This window comes from Photinus pyralis, unplaced genomic scaffold (genome assembly GCF_008802855.1).
Source record: "Photinus pyralis isolate 1611_PpyrPB1 unplaced genomic scaffold, Ppyr1.3 Ppyr1.4_LG1, whole genome shotgun sequence".
Lineage (NCBI taxonomy): Eukaryota > Metazoa > Arthropoda > Insecta > Coleoptera > Lampyridae > Photinus > Photinus pyralis.
This window is the reverse complement of record NW_022170249.1, coordinates 68,496,352-68,513,558: the sequence shown is the minus strand read 5'-3', so window position 1 is coordinate 68,513,558 and position 17,207 is coordinate 68,496,352. Positions and strand designations below refer to the sequence as shown.

Here is a 17,207-nt window from a genome sequence, read left to right as displayed (position 1 = left end):
CATGACTGTTAAAAAGAGTCACGTCATTTCATCGAATTTAATTTGTACATCGTGGGATCATTTTAAAGTAGACTGCTATATTCGATTCTCTTGAAAAATTAACCTAAGCTTGTGTAGAACAATAATAAGAAGAAGTTGGCGTCGATTTCCAGGCATAAAAAATCTCTCTATAATTCTGATAAAAATTTCATGTAGTAAGGGCAAGTAAGTAAATAAAAGAAATGATTTTCAACAACAACGACACACTTTATTGTCACATGTCGCCATCAAGAAGATCTAAAAGTATTGTTCTTTCCTTTACATGGAACAGAATGGGCGTGGTATTTTATAATGATTAAAAAATCGTACTGTCAATACGAAGACGGTCTTTATACAATGCCTCAATTTCGTTTGAAAATTTGTGATAAGATTGAGCTCTTCAACTCCAGAAAAGAAAAGTTTCGAACTCTTGCGAACTTTGGCTAACAACAAACATAAAACTTGTGCGATGCTTCGCAAAAGACGTCCATAAAATAGTTGCGAAATCTCTGGAAAATTTTATGTACGGTGGTAGACTAAACAAGGACTGGAAATACAAATAAAACTCCCGTTTGTATAATCCCTGGCATAACAAAATCCCTTTTTAATAATCATATAAAGTTTGCTACTTACGTTATGCTTCCACAATACTTTATATGCCCAGGGATTGGCGTTGACTTTACATTCGAAGTAAACATCATCACCCTCTTCAATGTCGTCGGGGTTGAGATTTGATCCCAAGGTTAGATGCAGGATCGGTACATCTGAAACACAAAAGTTTTCAATCCGCTGCCACGGGCGATAATCTGAAGGTTTTAGATGAAGTGGTGCGTGGCTAGATTTTATATTAGGATTTGTTCCTATATCGCACGGTGTGTATCTCAAATAGTCTTTCACCGCTCGCGCTCACCCGAATAGATTTATAAATTTCACCTCTGGCAAATAAAAATTTATTACACAGAACATGAACGTGATTTCGCCGAAACAATAAGTGCTAAATATGACATGGCAAATTAATTACGAGTTAAAACTAAATTTCGTGAGTGTAAATGTAAATTAAAATCGTCATTTCTATTATACTTTATGGAAATAATTGTTTTGTACAACGATTTATTGATTACGTTTTCGATTCAAACTCACTCGGACATTTACTGTAATTGCTAAATTGCAATGTTATTACAGGTTCAAAACAACCATCGCTGACAAAGTACAAATCCATTATAATTATATAAACACCATAATATTACATTGAAAAATCTATTATCTTGTTGCTAGAGCTTCTTTTATAAGGTTGACATATACAGCGTCTTCGAATGTACTAAACAAGAGGGGAAATGTTTTTATTTTTACGAATGAATTCAAGTAGTGATGGTAACAAAACTGGTTTCAGATGATTTTTATAATAGCGATCTCCTTCAGCGTAAAAAATTCCCATCTGTAACGTTCTTTTTTCTTAACAATTTAGAATTCCAAAATCATATTCCGTTTAGTTACGATGAAGTTAGTTCTATGGTAGAGTTGGTATTACCTTAGTTCTTTAGTTTACCGCTAGAGATCATCCGAGTGTTTAATAGTCTTTCCTTCATTCTTTTGGCGCTAGAGCTCACCCAATGTACCTTTCTGCACTTCGTTCTGGCCCTTCCTTTTAGATTTTGTCTAGCGTACAAGTTATACTTGTTCCGTTAATAGAATATGTAGAATAATGAACGTAGATTAAGTAAATATATTAAGATAAACAGAGTTAAATATGTAATGTGTCCGGCTGAGTCAGCTAGTCGAGTCAGAGAGTTATTATGGGGCAAACCAGTTGTTGGGATAACCATGCCACCATTGCATCCCTTTCGATGCAACAGAATGGGTGAATATTAACCATTTCACTTATCGGGTGGAAGATTCAAACATGTTCCTGAAAGGGGTGAAAGAAGAGGCATACAGTACCACTGATAGGGTTCCCTTCTCAGGATACACCACTAGAACCGGTATGGTTGAACCTAGTTTATATTTCATAGAGAAAGATCCTATACTTAATAAGATTCGTAATCTTCTAGATTTGGTGAGTTGGACTAACATTAGTAAGACCTGGGATGATGGTACGACGGTCGAAAGCAACTGCAAAGAGATGATTATGATGTTACTGAGAACATTCACATTGATTGATCTTAAAAAGTTAGCACCTTTCGCTAGGATGAGGAAGTCAGGTACTATACAACACCATATCCGAGCGCCTAACTACAACGAATACAGTTGTTCCAAACAATCTGGGAAATACCTATACACGAGTTATAGGAGAATCTGACACACATATCCGCTTGAGGAACTCAAAACAGCATTTCACAGTGAACTATTTACACATCCTATATTATTCAACTTGGTTTATCTTCCATGAATTAGAATGTTCCAGCTCTATTACAGTGCCTCAGGTTTTGTGGGCTGTAACGACCGAATGTGCACCTTGTAATGTTCCGATCCTCGTAGAACCTTTGGTATTTGACCTCAAAAATTTCATTGTAACTGTTAAACATAGACGTCCAATTTTTTACGTTATTCATTAGATTTTTATTTGCACAGGTGACATCTTTCTCTATTTTTTCCCTTTCTTCTTTAATTTTATAATTTTATTTATCCAATTCTTTTCCTTTTAGTTCCATATTTTGTGTCTACTTCTTCCTTACAGTGTTTGGAGGTATGGCCAAAACCTTGGCACTTATAGCATCTTACTATTGAAACGAACGAAGGACCGTTGTCACATTACTCGGTTTCGCCTCGCACAATAAAACACACAATCGAATGTGTCGCACGACTTCGGCCAGCTCGCCTCACGCGGCAATCACATTTTTAAAAACACCATCGTTCTAGCCCTCTGAGTTTCCGACTAAACTCCAAAAAGGACGAAGAGGGTGCGAAAAATCGCCGATACAACTCGGCTCTAGTAAATATTTTTAACGGCGATTATTCTACGATTTCAAATTTCGTCCGATTTTCATTCGAAAATCCCCCCTCTCCTTCGTTTAGGAGGGCGGATGGTACGCCGTAAGTTGGGGAACGTGTTGGGCCGAATTTTCGAATATCAACAAGTTTTTTTTCTAATTCGTCCCGTTTTCGCACCGCAAAGGGTAAAATGGGAAAGACGTCGAAAAAACACACTTTGCACCCTCCTCACCCCAAACAAATTATGCCGGGGTAACGGACCCCATATGCTATTCTCGGGACCGTTCAGGGTGTAGATTAAGAGCGGGGTTTACTTTTCGAACAATTGCGCCAAGTGCACTTTTGGCACCCTCGCTGGCTCTTATGGCAGCCGAAAAATAGTACTTATTTACTATCAAAATTTATTTTATATATCACAGAAGCCATAAATCCATTGTAAAGTTTCTGACAATTCTGATTTTAATTTAGAGAGCTCAAAAATAGCAAGCTTAGGTTCTGCCGTCGCGATCGTTTCCATAGAAACAGAATTGTCATATGTGCTCAACGTCATTTTATATCGTGCATTTGAAATAAGAGATGTGAGATGACATTAGAATGCACAATCATTTGTTTCACTTTATCTACCCTTACGGTTAAAGTTATCACTTCATCTATCCTTACGGTTAACCAACGGCTTAGCCTGCTCATCCAAACCTATTAAAATGCCAATTTAACATATGCTATCACATAAAGAATTGAACATAAGAGATTTGTATGTTTCGAGTTAAAATTTATGCACTCTATGTGAAAATAATATTTAGTATATCATTACCTAATTGAGTGAAATAAGATTTGTGTTAATTACATTTCGTCAAAAACGAATTTTTATGATTTAAAGTTAGAAATGTAGAATAAATAAATTGAAATAAAATATTTCTCACATTTGTATAAAATAGTACAACACTTAATATATAAGTACAGTTTCTAAAATGATTCCTTGTCAACTCAAAATCGCAAGAGTAATGCTAAAAGCAATTGCGGTTGGGCGTACACACCATTAAGAAAAATTGTTACGACAATGTAGAGTAGATGCGTGCTCAACAAAGTTCATGAAGGATATCATAACACGTTTTGATATGACAACAAATCCTACATGCGAGTGTATATCTAAGGAATGTATAAAATACCTGTTGACGTGAAAAGGAAATAGAAGCCTTAATCAGGAAATGCATATATAACATTTCAAATCCTACACAAATCTTCTGCGAATCATTATTCACAGTAAATCCAGGATTTATTGCGAACTAAAACATTATGAAAAGCTGCGTTTAATAACTTCGCTTATGACATTCGCTCGCAAATATGAATTTTGATACGACTGTTTGATTAAATTGATAGATATAGAAGTATTTATATATGGAGTAATTAATTTTACCCATTTCAGATTGGGATAAATTTGTTTCACAAACATTCGCCTTTTAAGTACACTGACAACAGATGAAATGAGATTTGTTTATTCGGATGGTACCATTTCAAATCCCAATTCAGTCTGGTTAATTAAATAAAGAATTATACGAATCTTATACCCTCTGAGAATATAAAAAATCTACACCCAGTGACACCCATACATTTTATTGCAAAGAAAACACAGAGAACTTGTCAAAGGCAAAAATGGAATTCAATGCGCCCAAAAAGAGCCCGGTTCACTTCCTACTGAAAATTCCGCAAATAATTTTGACTACGCGTAGAAACGTGGAATCGACTAAAATGTGCACACCTAGAATATGTTTCCGCAGCTGTTTATATTACAGTTCTTAAAACTCGATACATTTACGTTACTTCTTTATACATAAAAAATGTTATTAAACCCGGCGATATCTGGCACAAATACCAGTATGGGTGGCATAACGCAACATTTCCTACATTGTACGACGTGTGCAATTTGACAAGTAATATCCGCGAGTCATTGCTTCTGAAGAACAAATCACGTCACCGTTATGGTACTTCGAGCCGGATTTGTTATCGACAATATATCAATCAAGCCAAGTCAATTTTTGAAACCGAATATTTCAAGGTAGTCGCGGCAGTGCAAACCCTTATCCACGATCAAAAAGCAGATCTAGCGCCAAACACCATAAATTAGTCCAGACAAATTAGCTTTAAAAGTAGTATAAACTGGATGTTGTCATTTCACTCAAAGAAACCCGGTGTATTCAATGTAAAAAAATCCGCCGAATCGGAAAATCATAGTCCTCCTGGCCGGAAACCCGCGGAACATACTTCGAATGTCTCGTTAAGTACTCCTCTGAGGGAAAGAATGAATAGAAATGAACTTGTTTAGAATAAAATTTTCTATAAGATACACTTGGTCCGGAACGCTAATTTTCAATTGTTATTGTTTTTTATGGAAAAATGTGAAAAATTAATCTCTAAAATTAACAGTTTGTTATTACCAAGTAAAATTCATCCGATCTTTTTGAAAATCCGTATTTAGTAACTTCTTTTGATAACAAAACAACATGACCAACCAGATCATCGTAGGTTTCATAGTAATTGATTAATTAAATCAACAAGTAAAAAAAGGAATGCTTTGTCTTTCAAACTGGGGGACTACAAGAGCGTTCCCAATTTTTGTATACATTGTTTAACCCTAAAACAATCTTTTCCAATAATTGTCTCAGTAGGAGGATATAGTTGCGTTATTCTTCTTCATTGTAAGTACGCCATTTGATTTAATCTCCTGGACGTATATCTTCTTTAGGTTCCGGCTGATATTTAATACGATTTTCCGTCGACGATTCTTGCACGTTCATCTACGAGGCCTATCCACAAATTGTAAGTCGTTTTTGAATAGCGCAGTAGTAGGTGGGGCTACAGTCGCCATCTTAGTGTCAAAACATTCCTACCTTCAATGCGCATCGAACTGTAGCAGCGGACAGTCTGTATCTCTTCTGATTTTCTCACTGTGATTTATTAAAATGTGCTCTGCAATTCAAAATTCTGCCGCTTGTGAAGTACGTTCAGTTACAAATAAGATTTTTGTTGGTAAAACAACACAAACCAATTGAAATCCATCGTCAACTGTGTAAAGTTTATGGCAGCGGTATAATGAGTGAAAGCAGTGTACACAGTAAAAAATGTATTTCCACTTTTAACAAAATGTTAATACACATTAAATTTAGTCAATACTAACTTTTTATTTCTGTTAACTTGGCATCTTCCTTGCAGGCATCGACGAAAATACGCTTAATGTCGATTTCGCAAAATAAAGTTGGAAACCAAACAAATATTCAGCTTCAATTTTGACAAAAGATCTTATTGTTGCCTTTTAGTAAATGTCGACGTTGTTTTGCCTTTCTACTTTTGTCAATTGCACATAACAATCCAGTAACAAGTAATTCAAAAATTAGTCAAAATTCACAAGATATTGTAGTTGAAGTAACAAAATTAAGAAAAGAGTTGCTAATTTAATATTATGCTTTAGTGTGCGTAAACATAATCAAATTGTTGTTCATACTAAATGTTTGTTTTGTTCTGAACTGCTTATTCGTACTTTTCATTTTAATTCATTCAGTCAGTCCCTGTCGAAGATTGTGTCCTTTCGCCTTTGTGTGTTTTGTTTATTCGAAATATCAATATGGTAAGTATACCTACTTTCTCAATTTCGGCATTTCGAGAGAAAAATGATGGCTTATAGTCTTTTTTTTCTAGCATACAGAATATTCCTAGAAATTGTTGGAAGAGATAGAATTTGAAGACGTCGAACGAGCACCAATTCGTCCCGAGTTTCTAGAAACATTTTTTGGTATTTCCTCCGTTAGGGTTATCTTAAACATAGTATTCAGCCAAACCTAATATTTTCTTAGTTTAGGTATCTTGGTAAATTCTAAATATCAGTTTCATGTCATGATGTACCTATAAAATTACTATTAGGGAAATAAAACTACAATTAAAACGCCGTATTTTCTATTCTATACCTGGCCAAAAATCTCCTAAATTAAAACACAAACTTGTTACTAAAGGAGTGTCAATCGAACTAAACATTTGTGCAAAAAAACACCCTAGTGTTGTAAATTGTAACAACTGAAAGATAGTGAAATTGTACAAAGAAGTGGTGCAATAGTTGACATCATTCTTGTGTTGGGCACGAAGTGCTTATAAAATTAACAGTTTGAAATACTGGGGTAGCATTTGCAGGCTGTTAAAATGACTACAAAATAAGTTTGCTGCTAAACAAACTCATTGACAAGTTAACAAAATCATTATGGCTTATTTAACAATAATATAAGATAACGCAAACACCAATATTGTAGTACAATTTGACGTTAAAGCAAATCTAAATTCTACTGCAAATACGAGTGGACCTGCCGGGACTATAATTTTTAGTTCCTCCAACAACTAATTTTTTTACGGTGTATTGACTTTAAAAATGGCCGTAACAATGTTCATGACCATAGCCGTAGCCTTGTGACTGAAGAATTGATGTTGAAAATCAATGACAAAATTTTTCACGGTTATTGGACTTGGATACCATAAATTTAGTGCCAGGTGTATTTCAAAAATCCTTACGGAAGATCACACAAAGGCTAACTTTCCTTGAAGCTTACAATAAACATGGTAACGAACTTCAGGCATTGTTCAGTTCATTGCATTCCGAGTTTTGCGGCTTGGGAATTTTCTTTTGTTGCAGATTTTGTGGATCAGGGAATTGAGCTCACTTCTCTGGATAACATCTTATTAAATCAAGGTAAGTGTTGGCTTTTTGTTTTGCTTGTACTTGGCGCATTTGTGTTCGGATCAATTTCTTTGTGGAAACTTGTGTTAAGATCACATACTCAATTTAACCGATCATTCTCGATTAAAGCTTTGTAAAACTGGCATCTGTCAATTCTAAAGTCAAGTTACTAAGATTTTTGTGTGTTACGTAACTTATAGTTCAACATTTTTGTGTACGCTATACCATCCTGGAGTTTGATTTGATATACATCAATAAACCAGTATATGTTTTGGTACGTAAATTGGGTTGTACTCTTTTTTATCCCCCGTATCTTATCAATTTTATACGGGAGAGGTAAGCTAGTGGCGCTCAACCTTGGCCTTGGCAAGTGTAACGAACATTCCGAAGATCATTTTACCCAGAACGAACTACCGCTCTAGAAGATTCTCAAGCTCTTATTTTGTGTTTTACCCTGAGCTAGTTGACCGTTTATGCGGCGAGTTTGAGAAATTGCAGTGCCAACTCTATCTACCCGTTATAATTAACTACTGAAATTAAATTAACGACGAAATTTACATCACCCCAAAAATAACAGCGGAATAGATTAAAGTCTGTGCACTATCAGTGAATAGGTAGATATTTTCGAATTTTGTTTTCGTCAAATCAATAACCTAGATCTACCGAATGGATGACTTTGTATACGATAAAACTTGCTTCTTAACATTACTGCATTTCTTATATGGTTTATTTATTGACACAAAATGAAAATCGCTACAGGACAATCGACCCAATTAATCTTTTACGCTTCCTCTCATATTCCGAATTAATTTTCCTGTAATCATCAACCTAAATAAAAGGGACGGACATGGGTTTCTCAATTGTACTCACAAAACGTTTAACAGATCGCATAGTTTCAACCGGTAGCATCATTTTGAATAAAAATATTGTAAATCTTAAAATATCGTGTTCTACAAAAGCCGACTACATATGATTTTCTAGCTCGTGTAGCATATATCCAATGGCATTTTCGCAACTGTTATGCTTTGACTTGAGCTTTTCAATTTTATTCCGGAAGATACTATAGAAATGGAATTTTAAATTTTTATAATACAACATGCTAGATATTTCACTAAAAGTAACAAAGTTGCATAAAGGCAAGCTAGACTTTGCGAGCGCATATGCATAGAAGGAAATCGGGAGTTACTAATACCCCATTCTAAATTTTCAGCGGCAGTGTTGTAAATGTGAGATTGTTGTGTTAGTTTCACTTTCCAATTCACTGCAAACTAGGTACTTACAAAATACGTTTAGCTTGATTGTTGTCTCTTCAACACCACCTTGTACTAATTGATTCGTCGCCCTACACGTTAATGCCTTTCCATTGTCTAACCTCGTCGGCGTGAACGTAAGAAGAGACGTGCTCATGTTTCCATCAGCCGAATTCTACAACAAAAGCAACAGTCAGTCATGTATGTACGTTTCAAGTCAACTATAAAACAATTTATTAGTAACTTTTATTCATGCTCCACCTGCCTCAACCATTAGGGAAAATCTGTTAGTTGAATATGGTCTCGCTAGCTAATTATCTGCACTAATCGCTAGGGTATTGATCCCCTATTACCATGGTTTGTCAGCTTACCAACCTTCTCTATTGCTAAATGTAATGAAACTCACATAAAAGTGGTCCTTAACACTACACACAATAACTAACGCTTGAATTGGTTAGTGATTTATGGGGCATACATTTCATTTTAAAGGTATATGATACTAAATACACAGCATGTTACGAGAACGTATGTAAAAACGTAGACTGTGGATACTGTACTTGTTAAGATTCTGACAAAATCGAGGTGAAATCTCATCGTTTTCAACAACACTTTCCCATGTTAATCACACCATTGAATTTGTAACTAGCAGAAATGTGGGTTATATGGTAAGAAATGTGACGGTTTGAGTAATTCAATATTTCACCTTCCTTGGCTTGTGCCGTAGAGAAATCCACTACCTAGATTCGCAATTTTTTGAATACAGAATTCTAGAAACTTAAAAGAAACGTTTGTTTCATTTAGCACACAAGATTATACTCCCTTTCATGGCCCACTCAACATTCCTTAACCCGTGCCCGAGCTTTCGAAAGCTGATATCTGCCTTTACTAAATTAAATTACGTAGGTGTATTACGAGTGGTGCGTCATATAATTTTATTGAAAATGCAGATATTTTGTGCAAGTTTTTTGACATTTTCAAATTCGAAGTACTGGAGTTTTGGATAGAATAGGTAACTATATAATTACCACGGAATGGTAAAGGTTTATCTACCTTTAAATAACATTAAAAATGACTCACAAAATAATATTTATTTCACTTCAGTGAATTGGAATAGCATGAAGATGTAAGAGAAGCCCCTTCTCCGGTTGGTGTAAAAGGCGATTGATACGAAATAGGCAGCCTTAGTAGACCAAGAGCTGGCAGTAAAAATTACCACCTCATCGGTTACCCAAGGTGTGCCTCTTTAGGGTGGTTGAACTATTCACCAGCTATGGTAAACCGTCCGCATGCCTCTCGGATATGGTCATGTTACGTAGTGATTTTAATTTAATTTTGACTAATTTTTGCCTCATTTTTACCAATTTAAAACGCGTGCGAAAATGAGTGAAAATATAAGCTGAATATATGTTCAAAGCGTCTGCCATGTCTTGTGGTCACCTCTTTGAAGCAGACGGCCGTGAACATGTCAAAAAAACACCCATCAACTCCCCATTAGTTACCAGTATCATTTTTTTGCTGAAATGTAGTTCTTGATGCCCTTATTTAATCTGTAAGAACCATTTATTGGCAGACGGTCGCATTCGATGAGCACATCAGTTGAAATTTTAAATTATTTGCGCGTATTAATACTAAACGGTCCTGCGTTCCGAACACCAACAGTGTTTTGAATTAAATTATTGAAAATATAACTGGTATACTGTTTCTCTTTGTTTTAATCCAACAGGGGATGTTATTAGGTCTCATAGGCATAGGCATAAACAGAATAGAGAAGTCAAAGTTATTTCAGTTGTTAGAAAACCGAGCTGCAGATGCGGTGGGCCCCGATGACGTAGATTGTAGTATGTTTGATGGCTTTTACTTTTTACATCTGTTTGGTGATGTTCCAACAACACCTGGTAAATTGGCTATTACTGTTTTAAAAAAGCTATTGTTACGTCCCTGGAAAAATCCTTAATTTTCCTTAATACCGACCTGTAATGCTTTACTTTCCTATATTAAACCGCGCTTCGCGCAAACGCAATCGTAAGAATTTTGGGAACATCAAGTTACCATGGAAAACAGAAAAATCGAGTGGTTGTTGCTGTCTTGTTCTTCCCGCTGTGACACCGCCAAGAAACGCCTTCTAACTTCACCACCTGGCCGGCCAGAGAACCTTTATCGTCGATTGTCGTCACCGCCAAACGGAAGCTGTTTTGTTGCGAGGGTGGCAAGATTATTCCCGCAACTGGAAGCTGTCTTCCTTATTACCATCGTTTCATCAGCTACGGCATCGTCCAATTGTATAGTCTCATAGTTGCGAGGGTGGCAAGATTATCCCCGCAACTTAATCCAGAAAGAAGGAAGGAGAAGAAAATTACCCTTTGGCACAAGATTGTTTCCCGCATACTGAACTTGCACTTTTCACATACCCTTTTAGTTATTTCATTAGTTAACTCTTTGCTGCACGGAAATTTGAGTAAGGAAACACCTTAGTTGCACGAGAAAAATTTTGTTTAAATTTAAACATTTAAAAATATGTTTCTGGGATCAAAACGTTAGTAAAATTAGAAAAAAAATTAAAATTGTTAAAGTTTTAATTTATAAACAATTAAAAGGAGGTGGTACTGGGGTTGATACCACCATGTAGCATCGTGAAAGAAAAGTGGTTTCACATATTATTATTATTATTAGGCTTAGCTGCCAAATAGGAATATCTCAAGTACGGGCGGTAGGTAAAAAAAGCTAATAAGAATTTTTTTATTTATTTCTTATGAAATGGAATAAAACAATTTTTGTCGTCTTTCAAACATAGTGGGACTTTGCACATTGTGCACATCCATTTGGTCCGAACTTGTTTACTTTTTGTGCTGCAGTGCCCGCATCGTCTTCTGCTCGACCTAATGGGCAAATGTGCTGCTTCCCTTTGGCGAATGTTGTCAGGAACATATGGCTTGTGTTCCCTTATAGCAGCGACAACAGGATTACTTCTTCTTTTCTTAGTGTTGGTATGGGTCAATGTTTCACAAACAAGATGTTCCACCACTTTGCGCCTGAAATTCTTCAGAGTCATTTTCGGTAAACCCAGCTTTTCATAAATAATGTAACTGTTCACAATACAAGCGTCAACAAAGTAAAAGAAAATTCGATGCCACCATTTTCGGCTTTTCCTATCAATTTCGTAGGAGGATTTTTTCTGGTCAAATTTGTCAACAGCGTTCATGTGTGCGTTGTAGTCGGTCAACATAATTGGACAGGGCACGTCTTCAATAGACCCATTTCTGGCTTTACGCTTAACAGTGGTAGTATCTTGAGGATTGTGGAAATTTGAAATCAAAAAAACTGCCCTTTTGTCTTTCCATTTTGTGGTAGCAATTCCTTTGTTGTTAACAAAATAATCATAGTCACCTCTTTTCAGCTGTTTATCGGAACTAAAAGTTGGCAAATGTTTCCGGTTTTTGTTTATAGTACCGCAAGCATTAATTTTTTTATCTTTTAGATCATGCAACAAATTGACAGAACTAAAATAATTATCAAAGTAGATTCTATGTCCCTTATTCTCTAAACCAGAGCATAAATCTTTCACGACGCGTGGTCCTAAAGCCTTCTCTACATTGTTGTCTTGTTTTCCAGTGTAGATCTGAAACTTACTCAAATATCCTGAACCATCCGCCAAACACCAAACCTTGAAACCTCTCTTTATAGGTTTTTTGGGGAGGTACTGTTTAAGGGAACTTCGTCCTTTAAACTTAATCATGGATTCGTCGATTGCACCACATTCGGTTAGTGAAAAGCATGCTTCAAACTTTTGCTGCATAACATCTAAAAAAGGCCGCAATTTGAATAATTTATCAAAACCTGGTTGACCTTTCTTTGGCATAACTTCATTGTCATTGAGATGCAAGTTACCAAGTATCCAACTAAATCTGTTTACATTCATTAGTTGACTTATATATGGGTCATGAAGATCAGGGGATGAAGACCAATGATCTCGGTAACTCGGGAGAACTTTAATTCCCATTAATATGTTTATGCCCAGAAATGCCATAAATTCACACTTTGTAGTTGGGGTGATAGAAGTTGACTTTGACTTTTGGAGGTTTGTTTGGTTGGCATAAAGGTTTGTCTGAAAGACGATATGTTCCACAAGGCCATCGTCAAAGAAGACTTGGAAAAGTTTCCCAGGAGTTGGATTATTTAAGTTTTTAATAAAATCGGCAACTCCACTATCTTGAACAAACGGAAAACATTGATTTGAGGCTTGTGTCTTGTTCCAGATAAATGTCTCTGGTGCAGGTTTGGCCGTCGAGGTAGATGGGGTGTCATTAGTCCGAGCATTAGCCCTTCTAGACTGTAATTGAGCAAGCGGTATATCAAACTCAGACTCATCAGATTCACTTTCTACGACCTGTAAATTAATTTTAGTATGCAATAAAAATTTAATTTTTATTATTAGGTACTTGAATGTCAATTATTTCATCCACTTCATCTTCACGATCGCTGCTTTCAACGCAAAAATCAGGTGCAAAAGATTCTGCATCACTGGGAATATCTGCATAAATATCCTCTCCGTATATCTCTTCGCATAATTCTTCCTCCGCCATGTCAACAAGCTTAAAAGGCAGTGGGTCCGCTTTGCGTTTACTGATAATGGTCTAAATGATTGAGAGAAGTAGTCATAATAGCAGTGATAATAGAAATAAATGGTGAGCCACTAAACTATGAAAAAAGTTTATAATTTTTTGCTAGTTGCATGGTGGTACAAAGCAAGGACACCAAAAAACTAACAATTTTTGTAAAGTGAATCTACTGAAAATCATAAACTAGTACATGCAACAATACTTACGATTGACAAGCTGTAATATAATTCGGTAATCACCACGAAAATACTATTTTTCTACAACTGTCAAAAAAACCTATCATTTTCTGACGGATTTCGAAACGCAAAGTACTAGATTTTTAATCGGTTAATTAATAAGTAAGGTTGCTCTTGACAACGTGCGCGAAATCGTCAACAGTGAAAAAAAGTATTTCGCGCACGGGACAAAGTTGAACTTAAACGGCAATTTAATTAACAATCGGTTCAGTTGTAGAAAAAATATTGTATTTAACGCTAGCGCGAAGTTATTTCGCGCATTTGACTGATATTTTAACTCGGCTTCGCCTCGTCAAAATACCTTCAGTCTCAATGCGCGAAATTGAACTTCGCGCTCTTGTTATATAAATAACTATTTTACACAAAATTAAAACCAAAACAGTGCCACTAATCTGAAAGTTTTACGCGCGAAACAAAAGCGCGGCTAACTTGATTTTTTTTCTGCGAGGGCGCGGCGACACCTATAATATGATATGCACACTCACAACAGGGATCTATAACCGCTGTGGTACGATAGTAGCACCATTATACAACGCAGTAAAAAATAATAACCAAGTGGTACGATGCGTGTACCACCATACCCAAAAGACCCACAATTAGGTGGTACATCGGGCAACCATCAAGCTGGAAAGAGTTAACCGACCGGCTGCCAACAACATTAATATTGATTTGTATTTACAATTATTGATTTATTTAATTTTGTATTGCGATAGGGAGTAAAGCTTTTATCTATACTTCTCTGTTTATTTACCCCAAAAGACCAACCCTTTGTACGCTACAGTGACATCCCCACCTTCTTGTGTCCTTCAAGACCTTCTAAGATATGAGCAATCGCTGCATATGCAGCTTGTATAGTAGAGCGTCCTTTCCTAAATCCAAATTGATTGTTACAGAAAACATTCGTTCTCTCCAAAAACTTCATTAGCCTCTCTTTCAGCAGACTTTCAAAAATTTTTGAAATCGTAATAATCAGTGCTGTTAGATCTCTTAAGATTCTTTATTGTTATTAAGAATTCGTCCTCATCAATGTGTGTCATCACAAACGACGAATTTGCCATGCCAATTCTAGTCAAAAGTTCCTTTTGCTTCTCTTTGTCAATTGACCGAGAAGACGTAATTGAAGTAGCAACATTCAAGAAGAAAGCATTGAATTGTTCGGGTTGTAGCTTGGCCGAACTTACCTTTCGGTCTCCGCTGTTTCTTTAAAAATGTATGATTCTCGAAATATTTTTAGTTTTGTTTTCCGATTCTCGAACATCGAAAGAGACAGATGTGCTGGAAGATCACAAAGAAGCAACATTTTTACAATCAAAGGTGAAGAACAGAAAAGGCCAAACGACTTCTTGAAAGCATTACGAAATGATTCCTTTAAAGTAGAGTTCGTAAAATTTCTGGGGAACTATTGGAATACACATAATGCCATAGGAATTTTGGGTGACAAAGTTGTACGAATAAATGTTTTGTGAAAAGGATGGTGTGATAAAGCGTGAAGAGGACCACGAACTTTTTGCGATCACCATCAAGAAGCTGATACGAGAATTATTATGACGTTCCAAAATTGCCCCAAACTTTCAAAAATGTTGTTATTCGTGCTTCTGACACCGACATTTTAATTGTAGCTTTAGGAAATACGCATTTATTCATTGAAAAAAAGGTTTCAATGTGGATCGAAACAGCTAGGATTAATATCGAAAAATACTCTGCGGTATGTAAATGTAAATGCAATTTACCGGGCTTTAGGCGAACATCTATCGAGACCATTACACGGAATCACAAGCGTAAATGAAGCTCGATTTGACATTTTTGTTAAAAATTATGGCATTTCTAAATCCCCCAATGTGAAACCTCTAGATAAAGTTAAAAATTGTGATGCCAGCCTTTTACCACCATGCCAGAGTTCGTTATTGTGCAAAATAAGGCATGTTAATCAGATCTATGCAATTTGGAATTTTGCTAAGGATCCGACAGCAAAATTTTTTAAACCAGAAGAAAGCGGATGGATCTTACATGAGGATAAATATGATCTTCAATGGTTTGTTGGGCCACAAACACCTACCTCGCTACAAGAAATTTCACAAACCCCTGCAACATCAGAACCTGAAAGTGACAGCGAGTTTATTTCCTACGATCCGTCCAGTGACGAAGAAGACTGATCTTTGGTTTACACTGAAAGAAAAAACCGGTCAGGGGTACCCATTTTTATGGTAAAATAGGCGCCAACTTGTAAAATCTTAACAGCTACCACTACAGAATAATGGTAATAAGTTATTGGTACCAATGGTCATTACAGCGAAGTGATAATTACCGCTAATGATCTCATTGAATTTTACTACTACGTGTTGTTATTTGATAACCGCTTTCTTAAAACTAATGTTTATCACTCTAGACAACGGTAAATCGTACGCTAGTATACTTTAAAAAAGAAAAGAATTAGGCGCCCTTCAGAAGAAATTGCATTCGCTTAGCATTTTTCCAGTAAAAACTGAAAGTAGTTCTTGGAGATTCCAATCCTTTAGCAACTCTTCCGCACATTTTTTTTGAAAACGATTATGAAAGGTACCCTGTAACCATTTTTATTGATTTCATGATGGTAGCTCAAGGTCCGCATAAAGCTATACACCCCCAGCACGTTTTGATAGTGATACTTCATCACCGCATATCAATAATAATTCAAGCCCGCTAGCGTCATCTCATGTCTGGTCATTCAATCATGGAAGCAGCCGGTTAAGGACATCATCTCGTCAGCAGTTACCTCTATCGCCACTTGAATTGCCCTCAATAGTATTGTAACGTGATTTATAAATTCGTGTTCGATTTATATCAATATTTATTAAACAAAACTAAAACACTATAAAAACCGTACAATTTATATCGATTATTTATATCACACACTTCGCAATTTATATTTCCGCGCTCGATGTTTCATACGTACTCGATCTCGTTCGGTAGTAGACTGCTTGCGATGTTCGGTCCACAACCATTTATACACGCAAGCAATGTAAGTCAAGAACACTCGCGTAATTTACCAGATAAGTCTGGAATATTCCTATACATATCCCACTATCGCGCGCGTAGAAAATTCCAGAGCGCCAAAGGCGACGTCATGTCTGGAGCGTTTCCGTTACAGTATGTTCACATGACAAAATGTAAAAGCTCACTTGAATATTTTAGACTTTTTGGCGAAGGTACCCATAGTCTCCTCGTTGCGTTCATTTAAGCGATCAAGAATATAGTAAGGTTGAAGAAAAGCGCACCCATAGGAGGATATGGAAGTTTTTTCCACCCTCCTGCCGATTTTACTCATTTCGAGTCACACCAATAGAACAGTAGATTCAACAAACAAAAAGAATATAATTGGGAGTTCCTTTGATATTGAGATGCCTTCGTGGTAATCTCTCATTGTTATTGCCTAGAAAAAATGTATTGTCAATGAAAGCGTGACACT

General features: G+C 36.1%; 1 protein-coding gene across 1 annotated transcript in view; it reads right to left on the bottom strand.

The window, feature by feature from the left end:
• LOC116166292 (nephrin-like) overlaps positions 1 to 17,207 on the bottom strand; it is a 124,084-nt gene that overhangs the window by 36,089 nt on the left and 70,788 nt on the right. The window contains exons 5-6 of the mRNA XM_031481213.1: positions 8,941 to 9,085; positions 652 to 782 (exon numbers count right to left, since the gene is read on the bottom strand). Coding sequence (XP_031337073.1) covers positions 652 to 782; positions 8,941 to 9,085 — 276 coding nt within the window. The remainder of the gene's footprint in view (positions 1 to 651; positions 783 to 8,940; positions 9,086 to 17,207) is intronic.